Here is a 21,578-nt window from a genome sequence, read left to right as displayed (position 1 = left end):
GATCTTTGCTCAAAGCTATAACCTATTCAGGAAGCTGGTTACAGGGACAGTGACATTTATATTTACATGCACGGCAATAGCGAAGAAATTACGCAGTGAATCCCACCATGTCACGGAAATACCATCCTAATGCAGGACAATTAGGAAAAGTGGTTAATCACAGCAGTGTCTGAACCTTTTGAACCGACCTGTGAAGCATCATCCGGCTCACTAATTGCCTGCCTGTTGGTCCTCGTTTTTTTTTTTATACTGCGCCATCTACCGGCCGCTCGGCCGAACATGACGTCGGAGCGCTACTGCTTTCAACCCATTTATTAAATTATTTAATTTTTTTTTGTCACCGTGAGAAACAAAGTGCCAGTACAGAGCAGGGACATCAGTGGCTGCGCGGCACTTGCAAACAGCGGCGGATCGCCGGGTGCGGAGCGCACTCTCCACTCACTGTGGCGATTAAAGTTGAGCGCGACACGCTGATGACCTGCGATCATCCTCCGGGGAAACTGTGCATTTGACTGGCTTAACGAGCGTCAGTTCCCATCTCTTCACTACAGATCATTTGTTGCTGTCTTATCTCCGCTGTCCAACAGTCCGAAGGCTGTGTTTCAACCCAGCGCACTGACGGATACAGACAGACTCCGAGGACCACAGGTGAATTACATCAATGCTGCTGTGTGGGGATGCAGCTCTTTATTTATGCATGTTGCTCTAAATTGCTCGAATGCTGGGCTCACATTAACTTTGGGAATGAATGTTAGAATTTCTCATTGTGTGCATTTCATAACGATTTCACTCACTCTGTTACAGTAAAGCCACCGTGCTTGAAAATTAAATAGCATCTACCATAAAAGCCATAGCCTATGTAAATGAGGTTGACTGTGAAAACTAAGGCAGATGGTTGAAACCTGCAGAAAAAGGCTGTTGCACCTGTGGAGGCTTCATATTAGTGTAAGTGAGCAGTGTTGGCATTTTGATGTAAATTGGACTGAGGATGTTCTAAGAAGTAACAGAGGGATTTCAGTAGCTGCACAAAGACTCTGTCTGCTTTACAGCACTTCCAGATGCAACACCCAGTGAACACAGCCTCTAACAGCAGACTAGGCAGCATACACTGTATTCAGATGTAATACTTTTACTGTGTCCAGTAGTGATAGGAGGTTGAAAACCTGCCCTTTCCTGAAAATATAACCGCTCATGTTTGGGGTGATTGTTGTTAGATGCAGATTTATTCACATTTTAATTTAAATGTCACTCCACCTATGGGTGTGACACAGAACAAAATCAAAACGGCTGCTTGCAATCATCATCATTGTAATCTTTTCATGTTTTTTTTTTTTCTTTTGTGTGAATTATATAAAACAGCATGCTGAGTTACACTCTTCTCAGCTTCTGTCTTTCCCTGGCAGACTTTGTGTACATGAACAAATTCTCACCTTGTTCCACTACACATAATCTTAAGATTATATGACAGTTTTGCAAGGGCTGTTGGTTTTTCAATGCATGTTTAGGCAAACTTTCTTTTGATTTGGGTCACTTGTAAGATTTACAGTCAGAGGATAAAATTCAATTAGACAGCCCTGCAGCAATCTTTACTCACTGGCAGATGGCTTAATACTCTTGGATCCTGCCTTAGTGTTGCTTGTTGCTCTAATTGGATTTCACCATTTCACACTGTTTATCTGTATAAAAATGAGGTTTTAAATGTGGCATCATTAATTCAATACTTTCTCAGCACTGTCGGATCCCAGCCCACTAGCCACAACCACTGTCTAAACATTTCATGTCTCATCCCCCATGATCTGCTTTGTCATAAATCGAAGAAGACCTCAAAGTAAATTGTTGCATTCTCCATGTGCTGTCAATGGCATGTTGGGATGTTGGAACAGTGTAAGTAGGAGAATCACTAATGTGCAATAAATGAAGTGCACACAGCGGCGAGGGCATATTGTGTGTCTGAATTAATTCTAGCCCAGAGGAGATGGTTTTCCTCTCAATGACATCCAATTTGGTTTTGCAGAGGGACATTGCAGGAGTTTATTCTCCAAGAAGATGTGAACGCTTGCGTTGGCGGCTCAGTGTCACTCTCTCTGATGTGAACAATGCCCGACCTTAGACGGAAACCAAACTCAGAAGGATGCATTGACCACAGCCATATCATTTTCTCTGCTGTTGCCACCATTAGGTTCAAATTAACATCCGATTTGCCTATTTATAATATCAAGAGGTAATTAGAAATAAAATACAAATATCTTTGGTGTAGAAAATTCCTGGAGATGAGAGCACTGACTCAGTGCATATTACTCTATATATAGTAAATATCTCTAATCCTCCCAGGAAGAAACGTTTCTGAGTGACATCTAAGAAAACAGTAAGAGGCAGGTCAACCTTAATGCAGCTTAACCATCACATTTTGTGTTATTGAAGCCTTGCCAATTCAATCTATATGAATAATGGTATCTTATTAGTCATGGCAGAGCTGAAATTTAACTCTGAGCTCAGGTTGTTGTGTCAAGACTCATGGGCCTTATTCACTCTGCTGTGAAATGAAAACGACAATAATTTATGAGTCATAAATCAATCTGATGGTGAGCATCATTGAACTGTGAACCAACAGCCAGGTCCAATCCCTGCTTGATTAATCATTGTTTCTGCACCTCACTGGTCAAACCAGCTACGTTCAATAGTCTGAGATGTAAACAGAACTTTGGCCTTTGATGGAGAGAAGGATTTATATCTACAGTGACGATAATGAGTGAACCTCCTCCTGCTGCCAAACACTGAGGCTAATGTTGAGTTCATTCTCTCTAGTGCAGGAAGCCACAGCAACATTTAAATGTCAGTGCAAAGTGGAAACATCATCAGTCCTCAAAACTAATAGTGCAGGGGACTGGCAGAATTAAAATTTGCAATGTAAATAAGGGAGCATAATAACAAAACGCAACTTTATTATTGTGAAATTAACCATTTACAGGGGATCATTTTAATTTCCTGCTGCATATGTGGTAATTACTGTTAACGGTGTGCAGAAAATGAAGCTGTAGAGCTTTCTGAAGCCAGAGCACATCACATTTGAGGAAACGGAAAACACATTTTCACTCTAGATGATCTGGCCGCTATTGATCTTTGACTGTGATCTCAAAAAAGTGCATTCTAGAGATTTAAGACGGATAAGTGTTTTAGCATCGTAGCATTTAAAGACTGAGTAAAAACACAGTTATAAAAAAAAACATAAAACGCAATTGCAGGTTTTACAAGCAGAGGTATTTGTTCCCTACATTAGGACGACACTGCTTGGCAATAATACATTTATTGTTGTAAACACAATTATTTAATTAATTTATAATTTCTTTGTTGCCTTTAAGTATGAGTTAAACTGAGTTTGAGTAGAAATTTGTAGAAAATGATGTATATGGGATATCTTTACTACAAACCTGTCCTATGCACTTAACAAAGGGGACATGCTGCGTATATTTCTCTGCTGAAAACCATTCACAGACACAGAAATGTGCAGTGTGTTATCCTACACAGATGTTACTACAGTATATCCTGTATGATAGGAGGATTGAACTCCATGTTACACATATTATGGAGAAATTCTAAAACTCCAACAGAAAACCAAACACACTGCATAACAAGGACTGTCAACATCATTCCCAGATATGGACAATACAGTCTGTTCTATTTTAATGTATTGTCTGAGACCTCCAACAGGAGCAATGCCTTCTGAATCAGGAAATTAGTTCAAATTAAGGTTTCTAAGCAACTCTAATAACATTTGTTGAGTCAATCAATCATTAAGGTCATTAAAAACTATTTTCGATTGGGATTATGGGGCTATTAAAAACAGAGAGGCCCAGAGTTACACCTGCAATTCTACCATCCGTCACTCACCAAAGATTCTCAGGTGTGATACTGTTCTAGTGATGTAATATTACATTTCATGGAAACTGTGTTTTCTCTGCTGTTGAGTTTCCAGCAGAGGTTCTCCTGCTGTTCGACCTGTCAGGCCTGAAGGTGGAAATGACAACTTACACATCCCTGCTCTGACTGCAGCCGATAGACTCAGTGGTGGAGGAACTAGAAGATAAAACTCTGTTTATTTAAACTCTCATACAACTCCAATTAAACTTTGATAATGTGTACAGACATTATTTAGTAATTTAGTAATATGTATTTTTAAAAACCTGTATTTTACTCCAGGGATGTGTGGTTTGTTTGCCACACTCATCATGTCTCCTAGCTTCTGCTAGCATCATTTCTTATTAATTACAAAATCAATTAAAAAAACAACAGATTACAATTTAGTACAACAGTAAAGCAATGTGGGAATTTTGTTTATACTGGAGTTAATTATCATACATATTTTATCACAGGAGATTTCTGCCTCTTTCCCAAACTGTAATGCTCCAACTCATTACAGTGTAATACAAACTGCAACTGCATTTTAAAATGTTCAATTGACTGAATTTTTTTTATTGTCCTCACATATATTTCTTTTTTAATTGACCACTTTTAGCTGGACTTATAAAACAATTTTGAACTTTATGTTGTTGGGTAATTGCTTGGACCACTTGGAACCACGCCGAGTCCTGTCAGTTCCCCATCCAATATGGAAAAAGAGTAACCACATGACCACTTAGCCCTGCGCAGTTATAAAAGGTGACTGTTCTTTAAGACAGAGTGACAGTGTATACAGCTAATTTTATGGCATTAATATGTGTTTGGTTTTTCAGAAACAATTATTGGGAGCTGCCAAGTGTTAATTGGAGAGTTGTTTTTCCACTTACAGAGCTGATTTTTAGCTCTGAAGTGGGTGTTGAAATGTGTTAGAAGTGTGAATGAACTCAGTGATGTTGGCTTATATAAACTCTTGTGTGCTGCTGATTGACGGCTGAAGCCAGAACTTTGTATTAGGCTTAAGTGAGCAAGGGGCTTTTCAGGTCACACCTGTGCAGAGTTTACGAGTCTGAGCGCAGCATAATTTTTTACTCCAACTGTGCTATCGTGTGGCTACTTTGGGTCCTGATCCTAAAAGAGACTCTATAGAATTATGCTTGCAGTTTATCAGACATTATGTGCCGATTACACTTAAATTACGACTTGTGCATTAGTTTATAGCATAAAGTTGTAGCCAATTCTACAGAGATGTGTAAGGAGACACTGTGTTGTACAGTGTGTGAGTTGGTATTTCTGCATTTCTTTTCTGCTAGAATGTCTTTGCAAGTGTTCAAGGTAGAGCAGTGAAGCAAGGAAACTGAATTCTCTGCAGGGCTGTAGGGCACAGATAAATCCATGACCTTTCACAAAATGACTTACAGTACATGCAACACCATAAATGTTAGAAACTTTGCAATCACTTGAACTTGAGCAGTAGTAAGAAAAACTATCCATGTTGAAAATGCTCAATACAAGTAAGTGGGTGGGTTACTCATCTCCCTTTTCTAGTGTGACTTTTTCATTTTTACGCTTAAAAACCATCAAGCACTTTTGAAAAGGAAGGACTGTGGGTTATTTGTCTTTCAAACTAGCCTGCTAAATTCCATGACATTTGACAGATGTTGTAATGTGTGGCTGAGAATTAATTAGACAGACATTTAGAAAAGATGTGATCTGTATTAATGATGACAAGATGGCATTACAATGTAATACAAGTAGCAAACTATTTATTTGACAGACACAGAGTTTTTGGGATGTAGTAAATGTGTGAATTGTATTATCCTTCATCTCGAATACTGTGTAATTGTATCTAGCTTTAAGAAGGTGTAGTGTTGAACAGCTGAATCTCTGAGCTGCAAGACTTAAAGTATTCATTATGTGGCAAGTAGACAATGTGGCAGGTGTGGTTATGTACAATACTTAGATCAGTGTGGTGTTGATCTTTTCATTGGATCTCATCATAGGGGAGAAAAACAAAGCTAGATTGCCAGCCGTACCCTTTAAGATACCGTAATGTCATAACTAGCTTGTGCACATTTGATATCCAGCCTAAGGGCCACCCTGAGCCTGAACACAGCCTGATGGAGAGCACAGCAGCAGCGGTATCTGTGTGACAGCCAGTAACAGCTGTTAAGGTGGAGAGGTGAGTCTGAAAAAAAGCCAAATGAGGTCATTTTACTAATGAGGCTTGGGCTCATCTTTCTCTTACTCTCCCTCTCAGCTGCTGCAGCGTTATCGGTATGCACCTCGTTCCGCTTCCTCACAGCAGCTCCAAGGATTCTGCCTCAAACATAGCAATTCAGCTAAAACACTGCTCAAATACCTCTGGCGTGCCAGCAGTCAATTTCAGTCTTTTTCCCTCAGAATGGATCAGAATTCATGAATATTAAAATGAATAACTTAAACATATGGAGAGACTTTAGCTTTATTGATTCAGTCAGATACAATTAATGTGGGTGATTGTCCCAGTGTTCTCTTAGCTCTTTCTAGGTTTTACAAGCCTGTGTGCTTATGGTTTACTTAATATGTAGCTGCTCTTCACATCTTGCTCAGTGCCTCCGTCCGCTATATAGAAAATTAGCTGAGTTCACTGAGACTGACAAATTAATCAATATGGTGTACTGTTCTTAAACAAGCACAGACAGGACTTTACAGTTAATTGTGGGGTCGGTCGATATAGAGTAATCTCACATTTCAAACCAAACTGTAGATGTCAACGTGACTGCAGACTGTTAAACAGAGCTCAGCACCGACACCGAACATTCGTGAGAAGGAAATGAATGAAAGTAGGCCACTGAGCGCAGCTAAGCGTCATAGCAGACGTTTGAATTCGAAGACTCTAAGTGAAGAAAGAGCCAAAAACAAAAACATTGACTGTAGCAATTTAAAAAATGTGCAGCCTCTGCAATGTTTGCTGTGGAAAGTTTGATTTCACCTGACTTTAGCTGCATATTAACTCCTCATATTGCTGAAACCTGTATAGGAAGTGATGCGCTTTTGATTAAAACAAAATGAGACATTTAGGCGTCTGCTTCTTTTAGAGAAGGTTTTGATGCACATACAATTCTTTGCAGCAGCAGGAGCGGATCTGACTTTATTTTGAAACTGATACAGCTACTACTGGAATTATGTCCTATTTTCAAATCAATTTCTCCTTTTGTACAGTTGGTTGTGATTCATTAAAAAAAGAGCAGTCATTGATCCTGATTCTTTGTTCCATAAGAGTAGCAGGACCTTTAGAGCGGTAGATTCAGGTTCTTCTTTGGCCATTTCCTCTTAGTCTGTCAACTGCTGGCACCAATTGATGCAAGGAAGTGTTACAATATCGATTTCCTAACTTGGCCCTATGAATGCTCCCTATCCTGATGATCCAATTCAGTGATCCTACAGCCTCGCATCACACTCAGCGGGATGTTTGCCTGACGTGGTGCAGCAGTGCTCTGAAGTTGTCTGAATTTCTTGCACAGTTCTAGAGGCCAAGTGAGAGAAACTCCACACCTGGTAGAAAAAGTGACAAAATACTAAGCACATAACCCCAGTTTAATTTTCTCTTTCCAGATGGACTGGCTCACACCTGAGATGTGAAGTGTGTTATGTGAGCCAAGGTGTTTTCCCACCTCGCTGGTGGTGGGGAGAGATGCTGCACTTCGTTGCCATGACAGCAGAAGTTCTCTTTGTTCTTGGGTTCATGATAAGCAGCGCTCACTGTAATCCCATCGCGACCTTACCAGTGAGCCGAGAACGCCTGGAAAGGGTGTTGACCCAAGCCAGGGAGGACAAACATCAGGACAAGCTGGCCCCTGAGGAGCCGCTGGGATATGGTGCTCAGCAGCGGCCACAAGAAATCAATGCTTTGGGCCCCAATAGAACTGCCGTGAGCCGCACCAGGCCGAACATCAACTCCCAGGCACGAGGATCTAAGGGCGGGAAGTCCCAGGAGCTGTGGAGTGAACAGGACAGCATGAACCAAATAGACGAAGGCCCCACTAGCGATGTCACTCTATCCCTGGATGCCATCGACGAGTATGCCTACCCAGACTACAGGGGGAAAGGCTGCATGGATGAGAGCGGCTTTGTGTTTGCCATCGGCGAGCAGTTCACCCCGGGCCCTTCAACATGCCCTTGCCTCTGCACAGATGAGGGCCCCCTGTGCTCCAAGCCAGAATGTCCCAAGGTTCACCCTCGCTGCATTAAAGTGGACACTAGCCAGTGCTGCCCCCAATGCAAGGAGAAAAAGAACTACTGTGAGTTTCGGGGCAAGATCTACGCCTCACTCGAAGAGTTTAAGGTGAGCCCATTAACTGCATTCACTCACATTTGACACGCTCAAACTTGAAAGAAACGCTGACGAAACATTCCTTGCCGTTCAGTGGAGTTTATTATTATTATATTAGTTACCTTGCCTTTCAGCATGCAAGCAAGCAGGCAGGCAGATTTATAATGGCAAAGGTCAGCACTTGTCTTTTTCTTACACAACGCCGGAATATCACCGGAGGCTGAATTTAGAAAGCATCTTCGGCAGAGTGTTTCTATATTCAGTTTGTTGATACACACGATAAAGTTACAGTCATAGTAATGCTACAACTCTGCAGAGCACTCCGCTGCATGTGGGTGTTTATGAAGAGCCACAGACATGCACCAGCGAGGGCTTTAATGTTTTATCTTCTCACACTTCTTTGAAAGGCTCCAGTCAGGATTGCACCACAATCTTGGTGCAATGTCTCTTATGAGAGGCCAGATATTTACAAGCACCTAATGTTTCATATTAGGTTTCTGAGGGTCCTGGCAAGAGGTTAAGGCTAAAATGGGATTTTCTTCCTCTGTGTTACTGTGTTACTGATGGCTCTATGTCATGGCTGTGCTGAGAGAAACCTCTAGTTTTGCAAGTGGCATACATCAGCCTTTGTGCTGTGTGGTGGGGGGATGCTTTGGAACTAAGCAACAGGCAGGTTTTTATGCTTGATTACTAAGTTCTGGGGCATTGCGCTAAGAGCTGCCTAGCTCCATTTTTCACAGTGGAGTACCAAGCGGAGGCGCAAGCCACTGCAATCTACAACAACGCTGGTAGAATTAACCTTTGCTCTCTTGTTAAGACTGAAGGTGTACAGCTTTGTATGAGTGTTTGCTAAATGAAGCCTTTCACGGGGAATATAGGAGCTGGATGGAATTCAAACTGTATACTTTCAGTCCCAGCCTTTGTCCCACAATGGTTCTATTTTGAGACATACAGGAACGCTTGGATAACCAAGTCATTTCTAACCCTGTTCACGCACAAAGAAAATTGGAAGTATCTCTCTTTTGTTTCCCTGTCCTATTGATTTCGCCATATCCCCTGATTGGATAGTGAAGTTCAATTCTCGACTCAGCTCTCGCTAAAATGAAGCATTCATTGCCAATGAAGTTGAGAAGGATGGCGCTTCCTTATGGATGCTTGGTTGCATTGAAAGCACACAGTCTTAAACCAGACAGATAAGAGTATTTGTGTGCGTGTGTGCGCACGGTGCATGGTGGTAGACAAAGGTAGCTGTAGAGATGCAGAACAGTGGAAAAACAGAGACAGACACTAAGACAAACAAAAAGCCAGAGACAAAGATAGCAAGAAATTAATTAAGATTTGTTTCTTCTTCTGTGTGTGCGTACCTGTGTGTGAACACAGGGTGTTAATTACTATTTCTTCTCTGCTATCCAGGTGTCTCCGTGCGAGAAGTGCCGATGTGAGCCAAGCGGTGAAGTGTTGTGTTCTGTGGCAGCCTGCCCTCAGACAGAGTGTGTGGACCCGGAGTACGAGCCTGATCAGTGCTGCCCCATCTGCAAGAGTGGTGAGTGGAGACAATCTACTTCAACAGCACTTTATTCCAGTTCAGCCAGTCTGCCAGGAAACTCCACTACAGCACACTAGTGTCAAATGCATTTGCTCAAGGGCACCTCAACAGAAGCTATGAGAGCAAGGTAGCACGACACTCATTTCGCTGACACAAAGCACACAGCGTGCTGCACTGCGGTGTTTGCACCCTCTTGTCATATCAGTCTTCTGCATATTTGACCTAATGGAATTGTTTTCAGTGGACACCCACTATGTGTTTAATGAATTTTGAGTCATGGCCTGTTTTTCCTGTAAAACACTGCCTTATGTGCCATTTTCACTCTTAATGTCATATAATTACTATGTTTATCCGATGGAGGATGTGTGTGTTCCAAATCCGTCGCTGCCGCCTGCTACAGAGATATGAGGTGCGCTTGCATTTTTTGCTGCTAGAGCTCGTGCGTTTATGATCCTGTTAGTTTGAGAGCTTTGACCTGTCTGAGAACGAATTCTGCAGCTCAGAGTCGATTATCTGAAGTTGTTTTGGATTATTCTAGACAGCATGTCCTAGATTATGTCCCCTTGTTTTCTTGCCGTGACTCTAATGCAACATGGCAATGTCAGCAACATTGCTTCCTTCAGCAAAAAGAATGATGACTTGCGATATGTATCTCTGACTGGGAATCTTAAAGTGGCGCGTGCTGTCTACTATGAACAAGAGCAAGCAATCTGCATGAAGCATCACTGTGATGGAGACAAGATTTACAGTGCGCTCTCTTTGAGCCACTTAGACAACAGTACTGCTAATATTGAACTTTTCAGATAAGCTGCAAGCAGGATTTTTATGCTGTTTGTTGAATCTGAGCATTTATAACATAGAATTAGAAATGATTATGCAATTAAAAGGACAAAACTGTTTGCACAAAGCTTTATCTTCAAAAACACTTATTAAGAAGATAGCTTAACCCCATTAAAGTAAGAAAATAATTTGTTTCATTTTATAATATAAAAATATACTGTTTTATTCACCTACCATCTATTTAGTTTGTTATAATTACACCCTGAATATTAGGATAATTAATGCATCATTTACATGTAATTAATTTTTGTAAGTAGTTATCAATCAGGGGCTGTCCCACGCAAATTAAAAGCCTGTCTCACAACCTTCAGAGATAACAAGTTGAAAACACTGGTAGGCACAGAGTGTTGCTCACTCTATTAATATTTGCTCGCAGTAATCTTGGGGAATACACGTTGGTCCTTTGTTCCCATTTTTTTTTGCTGTTCACCCACTTTTTATATATGCACATATTGATCAAGCTGAGAATGCTTTGTGCAGAGTTTTGGGCAGCGCTCCATATTTTCCCCTGTGAAATGCCCCGTGGCTTTGTTGTTGTTGCATTCAAAGTCACATCAGTCAAGGAGACAGATGTACAGTAGTTACAGTACAGTATATGCACAGATGACGCTGAGAGCATGCATCTGTATTCAAAAGTCCCACCAAATCCACGGGTTTATTCAGCCGACAAGGATTTCCTGTTTTAAGATGGCATCAGTCCCTATTAGCATAGGATTACCACACATTACCATTCAATAAACAGGGCTCTCTATGTCTAAGAAGCTAAGTTACTGCACAGTCTGACTTGGAAATACTAAAATTATTCTAAGTTTTGAGATTCTGCCGTTACAGTGGCACTACACCAATTTTACTCATTAAGTTCTGCTCGCTCCTCATCATGAGGATACGGCTGTGATGTAAACTGTGGGTTTGGAGTTAGGAATATGCAGCCTTCTATCAGGCAGAGAGTGTTTTTAAGTGTTGCAAAGTGGGAGCAGCTGCTAGTCCTTAGAGTAAATTTCAGATTTTTTCTTTTAATGATGCACTGAATCTACCTCAATGCAGAAATTCTCTAAATGCTGCTGCCCCCACGACTCCCAACGGCCGTTGCATTGAGATGCACAAATCAACGCTGTAGCAAATTAAAAATGCTTAGTTGTTTAATTAGTGAACAAAACACAGCACTGTAGGTGTTAAATTAAATTCAAAATTGGTAAATCCATTAAAGCTACAAATAGTAGTCGGTTTTCTCAGCACTATCAGTTTTAGCTTGTGGCCAGATGTTTCTAGCTGAAGTTGGACTCAGATTGAAAGCACAGGTTGAAATTTCGACTTCAATGAACCTACTGGCTGTGAAATGGCTCCTCCCACTTAGAAAACGCACGGGAAATGGTTTTGAGTTGAACCGTGAAAGAGTCAGAATCTCGTGGTCTTTGTTTCTTGGGATTGTGGCCATTAAACACATCTATCTCGAATTTTTCCCCCCAGAATTATCTAAGTGAAACATTACATTTCTGAAGGGCCCTTTAATGAGTATCCCTGCTCGTATTATTTCCTTTCACACATACACCTGTGTGGCATTAAAGCTATAATTAGGAGTCTGTTTCTACATTGTCATGCAACCTCTGTCACTTCAGTCTAACACTCTTTTAAACTAATCTACAGGAGCAGAGTGGTATTCATGAAGCTGCAGAAATAGCCTATGGCAACATTTATGCCTCATTTGTGCAGCAGTCAGGCGGCAGCGTTTTTAAAGCCGCAGCAGGTGAGAATTTGATGTTAAAAATAAATACATTTTTATGTCTGTACCAATCATTTAGACTTCCTTTCTAATTTCTATGCCTCCCGCTGGTATTTTCACATATTCTGGATAGCTGTGAACATCCAAGTTCACACTGTTAATTAAGCAGAGCTGACTTCTATCAGTATGTGTTTAAAAGCCTTTTATTGGACAAGGAGTATTTCTGGCTCTGATTTGATGAACAGGACTGATGGAGTTGTAAACACGAGGTGTAAACACTCTCCCCAATCACCGAACATCTTTGTAAGTGTCAGACTCTACACACTGCTGCTCACCTTCCACCTATGGGAGAAAACTGAGATTTCTGTCAGGGGATAATCAATCAAAACATGTCGCTTCCAAGCCGTAATTGTCACATGCTTTCATTTGCTCTCGCAGTTAATTTCACGCAAGGCTTGACACCACAACACATATATAATAAATAATATGTTAAAAAAATAAACCACATATGGGAAACCATATTAAATAATTGCAAGATATATTAAGCAGAAGTAATCAGAAGTAAATGAGACATCGTTCTTAATGACTCTATTGAGTGCTCTTCAGCTTGTATCAATGTCAACATAATGATACATTGGATTTCACTTTGTACTTTATTCATGATGCATCTTTGCCAGGTAATACACACACCGTCATTTTAATGATGAAGATCATTGATTGTCAACTCCTATCTTGCCACTGTTGATCATGCAGCCCTCAGTACCAGACAGTGCCGCAGTGGTAGCTCCGTGATGAAATGCGGATGATGTAAAATAAGGTTATTGGAGGTCGTCAGAAAGTTCCTCTTCTGGTTCTGTTGTTTGTCTTGTATACAGATGTTGTTTGAGGCTCAGGCAGATGTTAAGACCTCGCAGGAACTCTGATGCATCCGAAGTGTCACATCAAAGCTCGACTCATTAACGGGAAGGCTTTCGTCCAGATGTGCAGCGCCGCCTAAAAGTCAAGAAAACTGTGTCACAGAGTTTAAGAGTGTGCATAGAGATGTAGAAAAAGCACAGGAGGGAGAGAAAATGGAACAACTGGGGTGAAAGATTGAAACATCAGATCTGTAAAGAGGAAAAAAAAGAGCTTTGGTTTCTCATCAGTCATCACCCAGATAGCAGCCTTCACCCCTTTACCATTTTCCTCACTATTGATATAAATCACAATGAAGCATTTCAATGTTTGTTAAGTTCAATTATGCACAGGCATTATCTTGGCCTTTTTAGGCATGCAGAATCAATGCTTATGACAGAGCACCCTGTCTTAGATGTGTTATTCAGCCTGTATGCAAGGAGACACTCGGGGAAGAGCCAGGGGAGGAAGATGAAAGTGAGAGGTATCGCTAACATCCACCCCAGACAGTTGTTCATGAATATCAAAGAACAGCTGTGAATGGAGGCTGGTTCTCATCATTTTTTACTCATTATCTTAAAATACGGGGACACGTTGCAATTAAATGGTTGCATACCCTCTAAAGTTTGTGACTATCATTCTGTCGTCACCATGAAGTTTAATTAAACAATACTGATTAATGCAAAGAAGATATAGTCAACATAAGTCAGAAAGGGAAATAAGGAATGACATACTTTATACGTTGTTTTAACAGTGCTTGATTCGTTTCTTTCCCGCTGCTTGTTGTTTTCCTTCCAACACACAGGTGTAAAAGACATGTGCTTTGGTATAAAATCTAAGCCAAGGTTTTACTCAGCTGCAACATGTGCTTTCTGCTTTTAGGGAAAAAAAAAAGGAAAGCAAAAGAAGCCTCTCTCCTCGGCTCCTCGGCTCCTCAGCACCTCGGCCGTGGCTCTCTCCCTCTTGTCCTTTGCTCTTGCAGGGTATCGCCTTGGCAACGCATGAGGAAACAAGTGGTGCTCTTAAAGACTCAGACATTAGGGTCAACACTAATCTGGGGGTGGGAGGGTGGGTGTGATAAACAGTCTGAACCGGAGCCAAAATCACTTCAAATAGAACAACATGAGACATGGTAGCCTGGTTGCCAAGAGGGAAAGAGACTCATTTAAATTAAGAGAGGCATGATTCATAGACGGCCTTTTAAGACATGGACTTTTTTTTTTTTTTTTTTTTTTAATGGAACACATCAAAAAAAAAAAAAAAAAAAAAAAACATGTGAAAGGGAAGTTGTTTATATAAATGTGAAATTGTGTTGTTTGTCCAAATGAAGCAGCCTCCATCCTGTCCTGACAACACAGATGTGAGGCAGTGTAGCGAACAGAGCTAGTGAATGAAAAAATTAATGCTTCTTTTGTAAGAGGCTGTTTGCTGAACGTCTTAGTTACTGTTGCTACCCCTGTCAAGCTTTCTGCTCACACATTGCATATATGTACAATAAATTACACTGATATCTGTGTGGAAAATTTACCACTGCATTCGCAGTACAATTTTTACCTGGTTGAGCTTCGGTTTCACTGAGAGTTTGACAGAGCATATTCTGCTACATCCTTGTGTCTACTGCACAAAGCTGCAGATGTGATAATATGCACACTGGATGGCCCAGAGTTGAACAGATTTGTTTTCAGCCCCACATATTAACAAAACTAGTATCATGTCCATTGCATTTGGAAATAACCCCACATTATCACAGTATGCAATTAGCTCATTAGCCTGACGTGTGATCTGCAGTTCAGGCCACTCTTTACACCTTTGCTCTTGTGTTTATGGAAAGTCTAACAAATACACTCTACACCCTCTTTCCATACATTGTATCACGCTTACACTGTTGTAGTATGTGGAGTGATCTGAGCCAAAACAGGCCTGTTGCTAAGCTATGACTCAGGTGCTGTTTTTTTTTTTTTTCAGTGATTAGTAATCTCCTATTTAGTACAATTACTGCTTCCTTTTAAAATATTGAGTTAATTCAGTAACAAACAAATATGACCAGTAATTGATTCAGTATATGGTGTCTGTTAATTGTGCACACTGATTAAATTTTTTAGATAAACTAAAAAGGGAAAGTAGGACATTTTACATCATCTAATTAATTTTTTAAAAAGGGTTTTCTCCCCCTACTTTTCGTCTTTTGGTTGAATTCTTTCATAACGCCACTATATTTTGTTATCTAAAGGCAATGTTCCACCACTGAACTTCGTACTTATGAGAACAACAGAGAAAGGTCACTCTAATGAAGGTAATTGTTAGTCACATTATGTCTTTTATTAGAGTATTGCTGAGTCCATCTGTGGTTTCCAGCCTTGGTCTGCTTGTTAGGTGTTATTTTGTCATTTTTACTTTGAATAAAAGTTAATGGTAATGTCACTCCAAAATACATTTTTCATAATACAGAAAATAACATAAAATGTTCTAGATTGACATCAAAGCTTTAAATATACTTTTTATGAGGTTTAAGTAAATGAAAGTTCTCCAGTAGAGTCTTTCACCTGGTCACCACTGTGCTGACCGGTGAGAGTTTTTGTCTTTGTCCTTGTGAAGGACATTGACTATGACAATCGTTTTACTTGTATGCAGCTGGGCTGCTCCACCGCAGAGATTAGTAGTGGCCACATGTATGCAAACATTCACATGATGTGGCACTTCTATAAAAAACTCACTCGTCTGCAGCTTTGATGTGAGATGGTTCATATTTAACAATCCAAACCCATTTGATGCAGCATTTCTTGTTTTTACAAAGCAAGGTCTTTTTCTTTTACATTTATAATGCAAATGTACGCAAGAAGTGCATTAAGATGAGTGATTCCTCCTTTTCTTCTCTTTCCATTACCTTATAATGGGGCTCTGCGGGTTTTCAACATTTTAGAATTAAGGGGTGTGATGATCAGGACGTGTCTTCGTTTTCCCATCCATTATCTGGCTCTGCTACAGAGCCAAAAGCCACAGGTGCTAATGGCTATCTTTTTCACACGCTGCCCATGCCAACTTCTAACGCTGTGTAGTGACAGCTTGGGTCCAACTGTTCATGCACATGCACAGTCCATTTGTCTCTGTGTCGTTGGGTGTCGCTATGAAGCCCGATGTGCCTAAAAAAATCTCTTTCTGCCACAGAGAGTGATGGAGAGACAAGGGTATATTATATTAATGAAGCAATGACAAAAAGGTGGGTGTGATATGAATGGCAGAGTAATAGGATGACAGCAATGAGTAAGCACAGTGGTATTGAATTCATGCATTAATTACCACAAATGAGTGTCATGCAAATGTGAATGACTATCTCTCAGGCTGTGGTTTAATCCCAGCTCCAGGAGGAAGTACTTTTGATTTATTTTGTAAAGTGCACATTTTTCTCTCCCAGCGTATCCTTGACATATGCATCTTTTATTGGAGACGCTGTGTTCTAAATGCTGCTAATGATGATGAATCAGTAGCGACAACAGCATGGGCCACAGGATGAGTTGTTATTCAGATAGGGTGTGTGTGTGTTCATCTGAAGACTTATAAATGTGTTAGGGTTGACGTTTTGACAGGCCTCGGCAAACTGTTCACATTGATTGATGTGCCAGCGCACTCCTTCTGGGTGCTGCCGTCCAATGAAATGCAGTGGCTGCAGCTGAAAGACTCCCCATTTATCTGCATCTTAATTATACAACAGAGTGGCTCAAGACCTTGTTAGTCTAAGGGAAATAGCCATTGTTATGCTATACCTGATGTTGTGGAAGCAATTCCCTCAGTGTTTATATTTTGCCGGCGCAGCTTGTGAGATAATGGATGATTTACGAGCACTTTTTTCCAGCCACTGGTTAAGGACAGGGCACGTTCACCAGACAAAACCCTTCCCATCACACCAAGTACAAACGAGGTAATGTTGTAGGTGATACAAGGAGGACATTTATGTTTGGTATTGTGGGCTTGGCGGGGAGAGTTTTGCACACACAATGTTGGCAAGGAGAAGAAAGCACCAAAATAAACCAAGCTCCAGTGGTAGTCAAGTTATTTGCATGTCTCATGGCTACCTGCAGGACTCAGTTCCTAACAACTCCTATCTACCATCAAAATTTCCATTAGTGAGAGCCAATTCCCTCCAAAATAATAAAAAAAAGAACAGTCCCTTGGGGTGCACTTCAGCACTACATGTATATTAAAGCAGTGCGAAACAGTGCTTAATTTGATTTTTATGCACAATTCCCACTCCGTCTATATTATGTATGGAAAAGAGTCACTATCAGCAAGATTTATGTTTTACTTGGGACTGCAGCCAGTCTTAAGAGGAGGAAAATACATGTGTCTCATGTGTACACCTAAAAGTGAATCAAGCAGTCTAAATAATAATTTAAAAAAAATAGAGAATGAATAAAAATGCCCCTCTATAAACCATGAGTGGTCGCTCAGTGGTCTGAAGAGCACGGTAATGATGGCCAGTGGAAAAGCTATTTCGATAAGTAGCTACAAAGCCAATCGATGAGTCATGGCAGATCTGGGGGAAATGTCAGAAATGGCAGATTCCACCTTTAAAGGGACCCGAGTGAAAACTCATATCCATTACGATAAATATAATCAGCATTAGCTTCATCCTGAATTACACCCTGACAGAAATGCCCGCTGACACCACCGGTCTTCACAAATCTTGACGCCTGTGTATCTATTATTTTTCTCTGCCATAACCAGAACACTATTTTGAGAAACAATCAATGAAAGCCCAGATGTGAGAGCCCATTTTCCACTGAGTGAAATGAAATGGAGGGCAGTGCATGTGGTCTCTTGTGTTCATTCTCTTTTTTTGACTGACTGCATTCAGGTTCACAGAGATGTCATGGCGCTATCTTAAATAAACAAGAGGACGCATCACTAACTGCGCACAACTCCGTGGACATTTGTTCATTGCAGATATATCATCTAAAAGTAACAACAATAAATAACTGTCCTACTTTCACACTAGATTTTGTCCCATCGGCCTTCATTCCACCGTGGATTTTCACTTTTCTTACTTCAACTGTGTGGAAAAATGAAATATGTGACTATGTGGTTCTCCTCATATGCTCTGATATGAGTACACATTTACTGCTGTGGCCAGAAAAACATTTGCATTTGTTAATTTAGTATGAGTCTAGATCACAGTAAAGTGTACAAAGCTGACATTAGCTTACATTAGCCGCCAGGCAGACCAAGTAGCAGTAAAATCCCAGGTTTATGTAATTATATTATTGGTCTAGGGTGTGTTGTATTGTTTATTAACTTCATTTTTAATTTAAAATGCATCTAATGTGTTTTGTCATATGTTACATACAGTATTCTAAATATTTTAATACTCAATAAGTGCAAATAAACATTTCCCAGCATTTAGTGAGAATTAAAAAAAAGGGTCCTATTTCCTATTTGATTCATTATATTCTAATATTTTATCACACTTAGCAGAACAAACATCACCAGAACGACAGGATTTATAGTTGTATTTCACCAGACTAATGTCCAGACTAATAAAAGTCCCAATGAATTCAGTGAATTTTAAATTGGGATCCTTGGGACAGCACAAAGGGATGTGACTTTGAAATGCATGTTTAATCTTTAAACTGTGTTTTTACATATTGAACAGTGTCCTTGGTGAGTCCAGTAACAGAAAAAAATATTACAGATAAGTGCAGCCTTGTCTGAGCTTTATATCTGTGAGCAGCTGAGAATTCGAACAGTAAAATATTAACTGATCTACGGTCAAGTTTCAGTTCATGTGTTTGACCAGAGGAAATCGTGCATGTTCAATGTTGAGAGCCTTCTTTGATAGTGCAACATGGCAGCCACGACACAAAAGGCAAATTAAAAACATATAAGGTCAAGTCGTAATCCAATTTTGTCTGTCCTGCTCTACATTTCATGTTTTTCTCACACACAGGGCCCAACTGCTACGCGGACACAGCAGTGATACCGGCCGGCCGAGAGGTGAAGATCGATGAGTGTACAATCTGCTACTGCACATACGAGGAGGGCACATGGCAGATTGAGCGTCAAGCCACCTGCAGTAAGAACGAGTGCCAACGGAGCTAGAGACTGGCACAGCGAGAGGGGACATTGGCACGCAACACCAGTGCCAATGTGCATGTAAACTCTCGGCCTTTCACCAAGACTGCCCGGACGTCAGGGTCGGACAGCAGCCCTCCAGCATTTCGGTGTTTATACTGTAGTTACTCGCGTATTACTGAAAAAATGCTTTTATGAAAGTTTATAATCCACACACACACAGAATATCTATTTATCTATGTATTGAATTATTTATGAATATATACAAAAATAGGGATCATTAATGCTGAACTAGCTGAAAATATTTTTTATAGCCTCTGTCTTTTAATAAGCAATGTATTGGACCAGCGGTCAATAATAAACAGAATGTATAGAACACACACAGCTGTCTTTGGAGGTGAAAGCCTCAATGTCTCCACATGTGGTGTCGGCTGACAGACCCTGACACCCGCCCCTCTACCACCAAAGTGCAGACTATGTGTGATCCATTTCAGATTGATGGGTAAAGATTTGCTGTGTGCGATGATCAAGTGCAAAGTTAAAAACAACAGAAGAAACAGAAGATAATTCAAGAGTAACTGACTGTTCCCTGATTTCTTTTTATCTTTTTGGGATGTTCAAATGTGCTTTGATTTAAACGTGCTTTTTTTGTATCTTTTCTTGGTACTGTGTGTTCATGTTTCAAATAAATACCAATCTGTGCTCTGCAAATGCTTAAATGGTACTTTACAGCTGTTGGTCTTCATGTGTAGTCTTCTCTGAACGGATGGGGTCGTACCTCCAGAGGAATAAAAATGTTGACAGTTTCAACAGATGCTGAGATAGAATAAGCAAATCACAGTCTTCCATGAGAATAAATGATTTGACATTTTAGCTACGTCTCAGGTAAGCTTTAAATGTGACAAGCTCGGACAAATCCACTCTCTAGCTCTTAGCATTTTTCTGTTTTTGAAGTTAGACGACGACAAGCGTTTGTCACAAAGCAGGAGGTAAATATTTAATGAGTTATCAAGAGGATAGTAAGTTATTCAGCAAGGCTGCGGTTTCATCTCCAATCGCTATAAGCACCGCACTCTAAAGAAGGGTAGTTGGAAGTGAGAATACAGAATCTCCTCTGCTGCCTGTGGATTTTCAACTTCCTTAATAAAGGTCAGGTTGGACACGCCAATGTCATTGATCCCAGACTGATTCCAAAATGTAGAAATTGAAAGGTCATAGGACTTGCAGCACATTTATTTATCCTCAATTTGAGGATGAGGAGTAGTGAATGCATCTACTGTATATTACACTGTGTCCATCTAAACGATGATTAATTATTTAAGTCTAGGTTATGAACACTAAAGGGCAGGCAGTGATGAATGGATGCACATGCCGTGTTTCTTGTTTTCCTTGTTACAGTATCTTTTCCACTAGCAACGCACCGCTCTCTGTGGTCGCCCTTTGCAATGTGCCGGCCACACTGCAAAACTCTTTGATCAAGGCGTTGCCAGACAACGATGTTGCATCTCCAGCAGTGAGACGTGCTTGTCAGCCAGTCGGCAGGATCGGGGTAAATAAGCCTAAATGCATGTACATGCTACGTGACAGGCTTCTTTCTGAGCAGCAGGGAACCGGTGGCACAGCTCTATTAAGCGTTTCTTGCCTTAACTCTTCTGTTTCTATGACTGTAAGGGTCCTCTAAAACCATTCACTCAGGAAAAAAAAAGGACTTGTGCTTGTGCATACAAGTGGCACATGATTGTGGGATTTTTCTTTCCTATCTATCAGTTCACACTCGTAATAGGAAGAGTTCATTTTTTTGTGCCTTGTTTCTTCTATTTAGAGGGATTAATGCTGTGTCATCTCTATATTCTTTCACTGTGCAAGATAATACTCCCCTATGTCTAATTTCCAAAGCAGCTTACCTGCAGTGTATCTATCAGTGAAGTAATGACTCTGACCAGGGATATTATCTGTCACCCACATCTGTTCTGTCCAGGTCATTACATTCAAAATTGGCTTTAGATCAGTTCATAAGCCAGCAGTTATCCAACATCATAATCAGAAACAAGGCTTGCTCTTTCACTTTTAAATAAAACTCCCAGAGAAGCACACATCTAAAGTCCTTCAAAGACAGGCCATTAATTGGACACATCTGTTGGCAAAAACCATATGAGATTAGTGTGGTCTTCCCAGTGCTGGAGCTATGTAATTAGGCTTCTGCCCTGTTATGGACAATTCACACTGCTGCACCGAGATGAGATGCGTTCATATTACAGGAGGTGATGAAATTCATTATTCATTTAGAGCAATCGTCCGGCTGT

The 21,578-nt window shown here is 40.5% G+C and overlaps 1 protein-coding gene across 1 annotated transcript; it reads left to right on the top strand.

The window, feature by feature from the left end:
- The first annotated feature begins 538 nt into the window (after nucleotides 1–538).
- Nucleotides 539–19,680, top strand: vwc2 (von Willebrand factor C domain containing 2). The gene is made up of 4 exons (XM_026356193.1): nucleotides 539–648; nucleotides 7,492–8,221; nucleotides 9,623–9,752; nucleotides 19,151–19,680. The coding sequence occupies exons 2-4, from the start codon at nucleotides 7,571–7,573 to the stop codon at nucleotides 19,300–19,302; spliced, it is 933 nt and encodes a 310-aa protein (XP_026211978.1). The 5' UTR covers nucleotides 539–648; nucleotides 7,492–7,570; the 3' UTR covers nucleotides 19,303–19,680.
- The last annotated feature ends 1,898 nt before the right edge of the window (nucleotides 19,681–21,578 follow it).

This window comes from Anabas testudineus, chromosome 15 (assembly GCF_900324465.2).
Source record: "Anabas testudineus chromosome 15, fAnaTes1.2, whole genome shotgun sequence".
In the NCBI taxonomy this organism is placed as follows: Eukaryota; Metazoa; Chordata; class Actinopteri; order Anabantiformes; family Anabantidae; genus Anabas; species Anabas testudineus.
This window is presented reverse-complemented; position numbering and strand designations above follow the sequence as displayed.